This window comes from Sprattus sprattus (assembly GCF_963457725.1).
Source record: "Sprattus sprattus genome assembly, chromosome: 11".
Lineage (NCBI taxonomy): Eukaryota > Metazoa > Chordata > Actinopteri > Clupeiformes > Clupeidae > Sprattus > Sprattus sprattus.
In genome coordinates, this window is record NC_137909.1 from 24,714,688 (window position 1) to 24,727,959 (window position 13,272).

At 43.5% G+C, this 13,272-nt stretch overlaps 1 protein-coding gene across 1 annotated transcript; it reads right to left on the reverse strand.

The window, feature by feature from the left end:
* Nucleotides 1-1,078: 1,078 nt before the first annotated feature.
* dipk1b (divergent protein kinase domain 1B) lies at nucleotides 1,079-8,741 on the reverse strand. The gene is made up of 5 exons (XM_080847068.1): nucleotides 8,022-8,741; nucleotides 7,214-7,348; nucleotides 4,584-4,691; nucleotides 3,949-4,125; nucleotides 1,079-3,384 (listed from the first exon to the last, which is right to left on the reverse strand). Exons 1-5 carry the CDS (start codon nucleotides 8,085-8,087, stop codon nucleotides 2,572-2,574), a joined length of 1,299 nt encoding a protein of 432 aa, XP_080703194.1. The 5' UTR covers nucleotides 8,088-8,741; the 3' UTR covers nucleotides 1,079-2,571.
* Nucleotides 8,742-13,272: the final 4,531 nt, after the last annotated feature.

The window sequence follows — 13,272 nt, forward strand, 5'->3', positions numbered from 1 at the left end:
AAAAAGGTTCCGGTCGGGTCCATCAGGAGGTTCCGTATCCAGCTTTACACAGCATGAGCACTCCCACATGAGGTGTTCCAGATCGGGTTGCACAAAGAAGTAGTCAGTGGGACCACGGCCATTGAGAGGTGCTCTGGTTTAGCGGTTAAGCAATCCAAGGGTTGTGCTGGCCACATCTCACGGTGAATGTCTCAACCAAGAGAGATGTTGGCTGGCCAATATTTCTGTTATGGTTAGTGTTGCCTGCTGTGCTGGATGGTTTACTGAATAAACAGACAAAATCTTTTGACATTCAATGGTCTTATTCAGTTCCTTGTCCATTCCAAACAAACACATACAGAGACCTTTTGTCAATTTCCTAAAGATGAAGCTTGGGTTTTTGTTTCAACCTGTACAAAGACCAGACCTGCAATCGCCTCTGACCGTAGTCACTCACAGGAGACCACCAGAAGTGTAGGTGTAATACGTCAGTACTGTCGAGTAGGAGTATTTAGTTTTTTTATAAGTGAGATTTGGCACGTTTAAATGTTGGAATGGCTCATTCCATTTTCATGATGAACTCTATTCTATTGAATCCAGCGTTTATTGTGTGTGGCACAAGGCACAGAAAGTGGCACATGTTGTTATTGACAATTGACACTACCTGTGCCCTGGTTTTCATTCACTTTTCCCCACTGTGATAAGTAAACACAGCCCCTTGAAATCATATGTCCCTTGAGTGGATGGAGCCCACAGACTCCACAGACAGACCACTGTGTGACAGACATACTTACTGAAGGAGGTTAAGGGTTAGTAAGGAGAGACGTTTTGCAACCATGAAGTGGAAATAATCATCACACCACATGAAGTGGAAAGATTCTTCACACCACAGTTAATAATTGAATATACTGGTCTACTGCCAACCAGTCCATTGCTCCACTCCACTTGTCTTAATTTCTTACAAAATCTTTCAGCTTCAGTGAATGTGTTGAACCACCAGGTGGTCATTTTCAATAAGGTTCCTAGAGAACTGACAAATTTCAAACCAATAAAGAATGTTCAGCCCCAAAACAACTTTGTAGTAAGAAAATGAGTTGAATTTTGTAGTTAAGAGAAATTTTAATCAATCTTTTAGTAATGAAAGGAATACCAATACACCATCTGCATAATGTACCTTTTACCTCTGAATGCCTGGGTCTGTGGAATACAAACACCATACAACACAATGCTAACTGCAGTACTGCACTGATGCACTACAGCATGAACCTAGCAGCCTCTCTCTCGCTCACATACAGCAACCAGATTGACAGCTACATCAAATATGTACACACTTGACCTAATCATGTGTTAATTTCCACATCTACTCTTTCTCTCACACACACACACACACACACACACACACACACACACACACACACACACACACACACACACACATTCCAGGCTCCTTTCCCAGTGAATCATTTAAAAACCACAGCCATCACTGGTAATAGACTGGTCACCAAGCGCACACAGAACTGCAGACCTGGTAGTCTTCCTGGCAGAGTTAAGCAGCGTTCCCTGAAAGGGCTGCCAGTCTTGAGTGGAGTCTCAATAAATACCTGTCTTGTACAAACACACACAAGATGCATCATATGCACACACACACACACACACACACAAAAGATGCATCCTACAAGGTTAAGGGTCACTCATGATGTAAGTAGGACGGAGAGACATTTAGGAACTAAAGTGCCTGAGTATCACTGCACAAGACCATAACAGAGGTATCATCTATACTCCTGGGTTTCTCTCTCTCTCTCTCTGTCATGCACACAAAAAGAAACACAAACGTGCACACTGACACGCACACACACACGCAGACAGGCACACACACACACTGACACGCACACACAGACACACTCTGAGGCATTCCACAATGGAGAAATTTTAAGTGCTGGACAGTGTAATTATGGGTGACTGTGATTGGTTCAGTATATCTTTCATATGGAACTTTAGTGTAATTCTGTTCTCCATCGCAGTGGCTAAACGGCCCTGTGGGGCACTAGCCTCTTGTCTACCAAAAACAGCATAGTGAATTAATTTAGTTGTAGAACATTAAAAATACAGAACAATCATCTTCCATTCAAGAGTCAGGGGTCTTTTTCCATTGCTGGCTTAAAGTGTTGACAAACTGTCTTTTAGTGTCGACTGCGACGTATGTCTCAAGTTGCGCCCCGTAGTGGTGTCTTTCTTGTTCTCTGTTCGAGTTGTAGGGCAAGGAGATTATGAATGTGGGAATGCAGGGTTGGGGATTAAGAAGTGTCTGTACAAGGGTACGAGACAGCCTCTGCAGTCCAGTCCGTGTCCAGCACAGCTCCATTTGGTGGTGCCATTTTAATCGTCGTTTTATTTTGTTCTCTCTCTCGTCTCTATATTTATTACAGGTTTCTTTCTTTCTTACTGATTCGCTTTTTCTTCAGCACAAGCCCCATTCTTTCTCTCGCATATCTATCTATCTCTCACTTCAACTACCATCTCTGCACCACTTTTCTTTATTGCCTTTCCCCCTTCAGTGTCCAGGTTCTTTCTTTGTCCTCCTGTCTTTTGTGATCAGGAGTACTTGGTGTTGGAGATCTTCTTCCACAGCAGGGTCTTGAGGTTGTTGAGCACGAGTGAGTGGTGCACCTCCATCTGGCTGGCCAGGCCGCTGAGGGTGACACACGTGCGGAGCTGCTTGTCCAGGTCGGCGTGGAGGTCTGCCGGGGCCCCGAACAGCAGGAAGTCCTGCAGCAGCGCGCACACCTTGGCCAGGTTGGGCTGCACCACCTCCGTGTTGCACTGGCGCGCCAGCCGGTCGCAGGTGGCCGTGCAGTCGTGGCCGTACGTGCAGTCGACGTTGGTCTGGCACGGCCGCCCGCGCAGGTAGCCGCGCACGGCCGCCTCGCTGGCCACGCCGCGCAGGTCGGCCATCTTGCAGTCGTACTGGTTGCTGTAGCCCACGCGCGCCGGGTTCGAGTCGCACATGAGGAAGCTGCCGTAGGCGCCGTGGAAGGCGTCCTCCACAAACTCCAGCAGCCCGATGCTGATGCGGGCCCGCCGGGGCCAGGCAGGGGCCAGCCAGCGGTTCAGCGCCACGCCGACAGCCTCGGGCACAACTGGCCGCAGGGTAGGGGGCACCTCCAGCCGCCAGAGGGTGCTGTGGTCCACACGCTCCGTCACGTACAGGTGACCGCAGAAGCCAAGCAGGCGTGGCGTATGCTCGCGGCCCGCTAACGCCAGCAGCACCAGCAGCTCAGGCACCTGAAGCAGCGCCCACACAGACTTGGCCTCAGCCAGGGACACCTTACCATCCTGGTTGACGTCTGCAAGGGTGACCACCCGCGCTACCAGTGTGCCAAGAGATGTCTGCTCTCCCAAACTATCCTGCAGTGGAAAATAGTGGGACAAATATGGTTAGAACAAGAAAAGTCATTTTTTTTAATGGCTTAGGGTTCTCTCCAAACCAACTCGTCATTAGACAGCAAGCTTTTTAACAGTTAATAACTTTCCAAATGTATGCAACAAAATATTATATAAAGTTGTCTGATGAAAGAGGGCAAGTATATATAATATAAGAATAGCCATTCTATAAAATAAGACGTTACCCAGGAAAAGCTTTACTTTAGATCACTCTACTGTATTATTATCATTATTTGTATTATAATAGGAAATGAGACAGTGGGGAATGATGGAAATCACTTTAACATAAAATATTATTTCTGATTTTTCTCAACCATAATAAAGCTGAATGTTTGCATTTGTACAACCTTGGCTTAGTGGATTTATCTGTATATAGGAAGATACAGCGATGCCACTGTAATATCTTTTGACTTCTGGTGGCGGTGAAAGAATTGTTTTTAAAATTAAAATACAGCATATGGCTTGTCAGTCAGAAAAAGAGAGCAAGTCGAGTGAGATGTGTGGGAGAGAGGGGCAGGATGAGCAGACCTTGAGGAACGAGTGCAGCATCTCTCTGAACTCATCCATGGAGGTGCCTCTGGCCGGCCTGTCGAAGAGGCTGCTCTCGGGCCGCAGGGCAGAGCCTGGGATGCCCTCACCATTGGCCGACTCCTCGATGCCACACTTTATGACCACCGCCTTCTCCTTCCACAGCCCAGTGTACACCTGTAAGCATCATTGGAGACTGTAAGCATCATTACAGACTGTAAGCACTCAACTAGCTTCCCATGAAGCCCTTTGTCTTTGTTTAAATGTTTGTTAGTTTTTTTCTTTTATGTCAACTTATTTTTATATTTTTGGGTGGGGTAGATTCAGGGGTTCGGGGCAACAACAAAAAAATTGATTCCGTATTTCAAGCCCTTACTGCTATATGTGCTTTGTATGTGTAAGTCTTTGTTGCTATTGGCTGGAGCAGGCATGTGCTGTGCTAAGCAGTGTGTGAGGTTGCCTTGTACTTGTATGTGACATTTTGTGTTTTTCTGGAAGTGAGTAGTTGAGATAGATATATGCATTACTGTTAACTAAGACAGAGAATGAGAGCAAGCGCGTGCGGGTGTGTGTGTGTGTGTGTGTGTGCGTGCGTGCGTGTGTGTGTGTGTGTGTGTGCGTGCGTGTGTGTGTACCTGATGTGTTGATGACATGGACAGGCATCTCTGCAGGCTGAGGGTTCTCTCCTCACAGAGAGCTTTACACGCTGAGCCGGCTATGATTCCCCTGCGGTAGTGATCACACTGAGACAAGAGAGAAATGTCAGAGCGGTGGATGTGAGCGTGAGCGCACGCGTGCGTGTGTGTGTGTGTGTGTGTGTGTGTGTGTGTGTGTATGAGTGTGGGTGAGTGTTTATGTGTGCCTGTTTGTGATTGTGTGTGTGTGTGTGTATATGTGTGCATCTTTGTGATTGTGTGTGTGTGTGTGTGTGAACAAGTGTATGTGTGTTTGAGAGTATGTGAGCACATGTGTGTGTGTGTGTGTGTGTTTGTGTGTGTGTGAGCGAGTGTACGTGACAGAACACTATAAACAGGAAGCTTTACTTCCTTGGGCTATTCAAACTAAAATGGCAACATCTCTCATGGCCCATCAACGTGACGTGTCTTTACTCTGAAACAAACAGCAGCGCAGAAACCTATTAACCCCCCCCCCCCCACACACACACACACACACACACACACACAAACACACAAACACACAAACACACACACGCATGCAAACGCACACCTCCTCCTGTAGAGCTTCTGATGCTTAGACCTTCTCTGTCTCTCTCCTTCACTCACACACATACCCACAGTTTAATTTGTTTAATCCTTAACAGGCAAACACAAAGCACAGTCCTGTGCTGGTTTAACTTTGACCATATCCATCTGTCCTGGAGAGACTGAGCCAGGAGCTAGCTCTCTTTCTAGCTCTTTGTGTGTGTGTGTGTATGTGTGTGTGTGTGTGTGTGTGTGTTTGTGTTTGTGTTAGTGTACCTGCATATGACCTCATTCTTGTGTGGCAAGCTTGTGTGATCAGTGAATGGCAGCAACACCTTTATGAAACTGTGTGTCTGAGAGAGAGAGAGAGAGGGACTACAAAGAAAGAACTTTATAACCCTTGTGTCATCCTTGCCATGGCAACACAGAGAGTTGACCAATTAAACCACTGAGACAGCTAAAATACCCACTGCACGCAGAAGTACTTAATAATCCACTAATGCACCCATGACCCCAAGGGTATCTCCCTTTCTCTCTCTCTCTCTCTCACACACACACACACACTCACTCACTCTAGGACAGAAAGTTATTAAGCGTAACCCTAACCCAAGTCCAAAGACACAAGTTAAATGAATGACTTCCTGTTGCCCAAAGCATATTAGCTGTTACAAACACCAGTCAGTACAGGAAAAGACATCCTTGAAATCTTTATCACTCTATCTTGACTCAATCTTTCATTTTGCTTCATTTTTCTAAAATGTTCTGTGTTCTTGACACTGCTATTCTGTTAGCTGACATGGCAACAGCCCTCACAAAGCCAATTATTTTAGCCAAGAGGCCTCGTCAAATGAGCCGAGAGACTTTTTTTTTTTTAAACAATGCAACACATTTCTTTTCCATGCTTGTCATGATGTCTAGATGCCTCAGTCATGACCCCTACATCATCATGTTGTTGCATTTCTCAGCAAGAAAATCCCCTCGACCAGTGAATCCAAAACAATAAAAAAAAATAAACTGCTCCTCACTTAAGCAACAGTCTGCTCCACTAGGCACATTAGCGGAACTAACATTTTCATCTAATTTAGGTCTTGCATAAACAGCCACAGTCCATTTTACTTAGAAACGGACAATGAAAAGGTTATGATCACTACATCAGGATGCTGATCGTCAGTCAGCTCTCACTGACCATCGTCTTTTTTGAATGCAAACCCTGAGCTCTTGGCGGTGTTAACAACACAACGATTACGGACTGGTCTGTGTGATCATGCTAAGCACTGCATTATGTAGGGCATTTCAGTTCAAAGGAGCTCCCAAATCATTTGATGGCATATGTCATTCCTTCAGCCCTTTGTGGTAGACAACTTGTAGGGCATGAGTAGTCGTCCATAGACACCTCCATATGATGTCAGAAAAGTCTTCACTGAAGCAAGAACTATCTGACCTCTGACTTCTCCACTTCCTGAGACCTTGCTGACACTTAACCTCAAAATCATCTATTCACCCTCGTCCCAATAGAAACCTGTTCTCTGTTGTGTTTTTTTCTTGGAAGGGAGAAAGAGTAAGGTGGTTGAATGATGACAAGGCCTTTAGGCAAAGTTTGAGTGATTCTGATTCTGTCGATAATGCAAATGTGGGCTTCCTTGGCGTTGACTTTGCAACCCTTCCTGGAGAGGGGAGCATTCAACTGGAAAAGGAAGATTACTGGTAAATACCTAAAATAGTTATTTCTTTACGGTGTTTTTCGCACAACAGTTTTTTAGAAAACATATAGTGCACAATTAGCACGGTGTCCTTCTATGCTATATCCCCTTTCCTTTTGGGAGTTTCAAAGATGCTTCCACGATCATTTTTGTAATGCATGGAAAGGAGCAGACCGGGCATTCTACTAGCTCACTCCTTTTCCTCTCAGAGGAAAACAAACCATAAAAGACGGTCCTCAACTGGCACTAGGGTGTGTCCACAATGACAAAAAACTTGTGATTCCACTTTTGTTGTGATATGACAACTGTTTTTGTCTTTCTCTGGTTCCCGCCCGCCCACACAGGGAGCCGTAGGTTACTTACGATGACCATGTGGCAGACGTGTCCTCTGCACAGCTCGGAGTAGGAGGAGTACTGCATGTAGAGGACCCAGCTTGCCAGCAGGATCCCTACCCACACCAGCAGTAGATACTTCACCTTCACAGCTGGCATACGGGACTACAACACAGACAGAGAAAGAAGGGGGTGGGTACAAAGAGGGGGGGTGAAAAGACAATGAGAGAGGGAGGTTAATAAAGAGTCAGATAAACATACATCACATAGACACAAGGCTTCACTCTTCATGGTGTGCACACACACACACACACACACACACACATTTCAAACACAAACAGACCTCAAATACAGAAGTCAGCTGGTAAACAACCAGGCAGGTACAGCTAAGTGGGATGGTTTTGTATGTATAAAACAATAATACCAGAAGTGTGTCCAGTTAATGATATATAATGAGTAACTTACTACAAATAATACTGAGACAGTGATTTTTAAAAATGAATGGGAAAATAACAGTGCCAAGGAAAGCTGATTTGCTTTGCTGGGGTCCATGTGACAAGAATATCCAACATAGCTCAACCTAGGCCTACCACAGGACAGTCCGACAACCAGCACAGTGTGTCATCAAATAACAAGGCATTTAAGCTATCGCTCTTCCAAAAACACAGCAATATTGCGACTCCTATCGTTCTCTCTCACACACACACACACACACACACACGTGATATTATGGTGACTTATTATAGCTTGTTTTGCTACAGGGAGTAACGGCGTTGCTACATCTCCACAAACAATCCTTACGGCTCTGCATGTGTATGTGCGTGTGTCGTAGCCATACCTGCAAACCCTTAGATAATGGGCAGAATAGCACCAGGTGCAGAAGCCTTCTACAACTCCGCGGCATCGTTGCTGCTCCGGTGAACACTCGAGGCCCGCGATGAACACAGAAAAATCGGATAGTCCCACTTCACCGCCCGGTCACATTGTCACGAAATGGTATCAAATCATTGAACATCCGCCCACTCGTTCGCCGATTTCAAACAGAATGTATAAAGCAGGTCCATCTTCTAAAACTCGCATGCGGCAGAAATGGCATGAAAATGGATAAAGCAGCAAAATGACAGATCAGCCCAGCTACCATTCGAAAGCGGCCTTTATGCCGTGTCTACAAACCTGCATCAAGTGAGGGGTCGAGAAGGAAAACATGTGTTTCATAATCTAGTTTAACAGAGGCAGCTACGCCATTTAGCCCAGCTTTAGCAATTCCATTCAGTGTCCTTGGTCAAAAGGAAAGGAAATCAGGCAGACAGGCATCCCATTCCATAAATCAGCCAGGGAAGACAAGCTAGATGTGAATGCTATTGCGGTCTATCGTTGCACCAAAGCTATGTCTTCTGCACTCGCTATGGCGTCGGGCTCAGCGAGGTTAAACTAGGTTCGTGACAGATGTCTGGAGGGTAAGTGCCGATGTTACCTGCCACTTAACTGTAAGAACCATTTTCGACAGGGTAAAACCCCTGTCAGCCGTTGTCGTATAGTCGGCCAGCCTCTCGGTAAAGGCTTCTGCTACTGCTCTTTAGCGGAGCGCTGCTGGCGATTTAAAGGGGAGGATGTTGTTGGGCCAAGCAACGGAGTTGCAGTTGGCGCTGTTTTACCTTTGCCGACAAACATTTTAATTTCGATATTTTAAAAAGGATATTGTGGAAATGTGTGAGACATCGTTTAGAAAAATATTTTCTTCTCATGCCTCCAGCCCCACCAACATTTTTCATTCAGCTATGTTCCTAAGAGGAAGAAGTTGACTGATACAGTGATTGTTTTTTTCTAGCTTTAGTGGGCTTCACCTAATGTGAGTTTTTGTTGTTGTTGTACACCTATTCCTGCCCCCTTTGCATAACCAGAGTGTTGCATTGGTGTGTATATGGTCAAATAAATAGGAGGATATTTTGACAATAATTTTCTTTCTGACAACAAAGAGAGGAGAGGAAATGTTGTGAAAACTACTGGATGGGCCCAGAGGTAGCCTACCTAATACACTGCTATGTGAAAGAAGTGGGAAAAAAAAACAATGACAGCAACGATAATGGTGTACATGTTGGTGAGTTTATCAGCCAATGATAATATTGAAAATAATATATGTATTCCTGTTCAAAGGCTACATGTGCTTGACAGCACAGGCGACCAGCAAACTCCCAGAAGTGTGTAACAGAACGAAGTGATGCAATACCACCAGCAGAGGGCGAAATAAATATAAGAAAAGCCCAGGAACTGTCCAGGAGGGGAGATACTGCGTTGAAACTCTAAACATGAATTCCTTTGTGAATGTGTAACATTGTAACACAGAGAGGAATTTTGCTTCAAAAAAAGATCCAGCTAGACCCTGCTGTTTGCTTCAGGATATTGCCATGAGGCCAAACTCATTCAGTCTCTCAGTTTGAATTCACATTGACACCCATGCCATTCATAATGAATATCAGGGACGTGCACAGGAATTTTAAAGGGCCATTGCTCTGACCTGAGAAAAGGCCTGATTGTATTTAAGATTATTGCTCTGTACATGAGCTGGATCTGTGGGATTACTCAATCTGTATTAAGTTTAAAATACTCCTTCTTGTGTATAAATCACTAAACGGTCTTGCCCCACCCTATATTTCCGATCTGATTTCTCTTTATGATCCATCGCGTTGCCTAAGATCCTCCAATAAATGTCTTCTCACGACCCCAAGAATTAACACCAATGCTGCACACGGTGCCTTTAGCTACTGTGCCCCAACCCTCTGGAATAGCCTACCTTTGGAGTTAAGGTCATCTCACTCAGTGCTCTCTTTCAAAAAGGGAATTAAAACTTTTTTATTTTCTACAGCCTATTCATGACTATAGGGTTTTTTTTTTTAGTTTTTAACACCTCTTTTATTGTTTTTTTTTTTATCTTATTGTTTTATTTTTTTATTTTATTTTATTTCATGTATATACTATACATATATATATATATATATATATATATATATTTTGCTAAGTGTATTTGTTTGTGTGTTTATTTTAGATAATTGAATGTTTTCTCTGCACAAAGCACATTGTGTCTATGTATACCATATGAAATGTGCTATATAAATAAACTTGAACTTGAACTTGAACTTAATTGATTCTGCCTCACTCTCCATCTCAATATCCTCCCTTGTTGGGATCCTGTCCTGACTTTCTGTTTCGTCTCTACTTTCCCTGTTCTCCAAGTCTTTTCAATTCTCGTCTGGGTCTGGCTCTTTGTCTGCAGTTGATGTACTTGGATCATCATCTGTCCAATTATTATTATTGTTAACATTATCATTTCTACCATAAGGCCCACTAGAGTGGTATGTTATTTGTGTTATGCTCAGGGAAAATCTTTGAAAGGATCTCTAAAAAAAGCCTGTACTTTTTAAAGATTAAAATGATTTAGCATGCAGCTCTTTATCCCTGTACTTTCTAGCATGGTCCTTTCATCTCATATTTGGTGACCAGGACTTAGGTCTACCTTACATATGTGTCTCCTGGTCCACATCTTCCTCTGGTCTAAAGGCTTGTGGTTGCTCCTCATCTTAAATGTAATTGTAATTATAATAAATTGCTCCACACTTATTATTATTAGTCCTAGTTTGCATAGGCAGAAACACCATTGATATGTATAAAAAATACATCGGCCCAATCTTCATCCAATCATCCTACTGCCAATGGGTGATGGCAATGCTGCTTTTAGACTGGCCTCTAACCTGAAAACTGCCTGGCTTGGTAGTATGTGCCAGGGGAATAGTGTTTCTGCCTGTGCAAATTAGGACATATTCAATAAGTGTGGAGCTCATGTGCATATTCAAATTAATTTCAAAAGATACTTGTGATACAAAAAAAGTGACTTTTCATGTATACTTTTACTATGTAAAGTTTTATTGTTGTATGAGTGAAGGCAAAAAAAAAAAAGCCGATTTGAGTCTGCTTTGAGTTTGACACCTATTTTTGGTTCCAAAATGTGTTTCTTTGCCTGGACTACTACCATCAAATTAGCATGTGATAACGGGCTGGTAGCTAGCTGCCTGGTTCTTAGGCTAAAAAATGTCAAACTGAGCCTGATTGAACTGATTATGATGTTCGTTTGCTATTCATTTCTACAACTTAAAACTCACCTTTTCTAACTACGTTACACAAGTCACACAAGACAACTGTGACTGTTTCTTGAGCCAAAAATGCAGGCTCTCAGGTGCCGGTCCCGTGCAGCACCGCAGGTACAGTAAACAGAGTATAGGGGGCTTTCCCAAATTAGCTTCTTAACCCTCCCCGTATAATATATATAAACTATATATGTCTATGAACCCTCCCCCTACTCACTTCCACTTTCGTGGCCCATAGGCTACTTTATGAAATGTTTCGGGTAGGCGTACATGAAATTCTGCAGCTATATTTACTATTTTAAAACATTTTTTCCCCCCTCGGAGGGGCAGCTTGAGTCGAGGAGGGCAGACGGGCAGTTGCCCGGGCCACCTTAGCCCCACCCTGTGCACGTCCCTGATAATGACACAATAGTCTGATGTGCAACATTGCAGTAAATGTCGCTGTGACTTTTCTTGTAGGTCAATGGTGATAGTGGCATGTTATGATGTTAATATAGCTCAAAGTTCATCCAAGGTGCAAAAGCAAGGCTGTAGCGCTTGGCATACCAAAAATTGACAAAACAGCTGTTTTCATGAACAGTTTCTGGCAGTTGGGCTTTTTAGCCAGCATTTGACCGGCTTTTATTAAAGCTTCTTTTAGTCCCTGACTAAAAGCTATGTTTAATTATACTTGTTGGCATAACACTTTGTTTCCTTTATTCATTGTTATTGTAGCATTATTATGATCTAATTAGTCAATATATTATGAGCAACACCACCTAAATCAGTAATAATAGATCCTCAGAAGCCTCAGTGACCAAGATCCAGAATTGGATTACACTGCTGGATTTAATGAGGTGAAGCAGTCAGATTAACTTCTTGGATTACTGGACTCAATCTCATTAACCTCTGCCTTCCCTAATCTTCAAACCTCCCCTACAGTCTTTATGAGGACTACCATGTTGTTCATTGCCCTTTCACTCAAAGCATCTCCAAATCTAAACACTTTTTTTCTCTTGTTCCTTAGATTTACTAAGATACAATGGTTCTCAACCATAACATGTATACTAACATGAGTGCCACATCACATCAATCATCTTAAAACTCAATCACATAAATGAACTCAGTCTAGCCCATGTTCCTCATAGCCTTCACTTACTGCCTTTTCTGTTTGTCATTGTCCATGCATGTCCTATGCATGCTTATTGTGTGTGCGTGTGTGTGTGTGCGTGTGTGTGTGCGTGTGTGTGTGTGTGTGTGTGTGTGTGGGTGTGTGGGTGTGTGCGTGTGTGTGTGTGTGGGTGTGTGTGTGTGTGTGTGTGTGTGTGTGGGTGTGTGTGTGTGTGTGTGTGGGAGGGTGAAGGCTCTGCCTAATTTCTCTGAGTGGTCCTCTCTTACAAACCATGTCAGTCGCAACTGTATCACTACCCAACCACAAATTATAACTGGCAGCATACCTCTACCCCTACCCTTTGTATGTTTGTGTGCAGTGGTGAGCTGCAGTTTACAGAGATGCTAGAAATGGTCGCCATGTATGCAAGAAGGAGCTGACAGTTTTATGCAAACCATCTTGCTTGGGACATGTTTGCATATTGTGTAAATGAGATCACTGTTTACTCTCCTGTTCAAGTATACATTGTCTGTGCGAATCCTAATTAATACTAACTTAGTAAATTAATGCTTATTGTGTAACATACTTGCCACTTCCTTATTAGGGTTGTTGGAGTTAGGTCTTTATAGATAACTGAAATAAATCCAGATATGACTGTATTTTTACTTTGTAGCATCGACTGTTTATAGAGGTAGGCCTACACTCTGTATACAGTCATTGCAATTTTGGTGTTTCTAGTGGTTTCTCTGGTTACCACGGTTACTACAACAGATGTGTAATCAGTATTATGATTATGAAATTAAATGGAACCACATGAAACACATGATCCAAAACGTCCCTGTGCTTAAGCCAGAGGTTAA

Coding starts and splice junctions, on each gene's coding strand:
- dipk1b (XM_080847068.1), bottom strand. CDS start 8,087: ATGCCGCGGAGTTGTAGAAGGCTTCTGCACCTGGTGCTATTCTGCCCA. Junction 4,692..7,213: donor ACGTCTGCCACATGGTCATC/GTAAGTAACCTA, acceptor CTCTTGTCTCAG/TGTGATCACTACCGCAGGGG. Junction 3,385..3,948: donor TGCTGCACTCGTTCCTCAAG/GTCTGCTCATCC, acceptor TTTCCACTGCAG/GATAGTTTGGGAGAGCAGAC.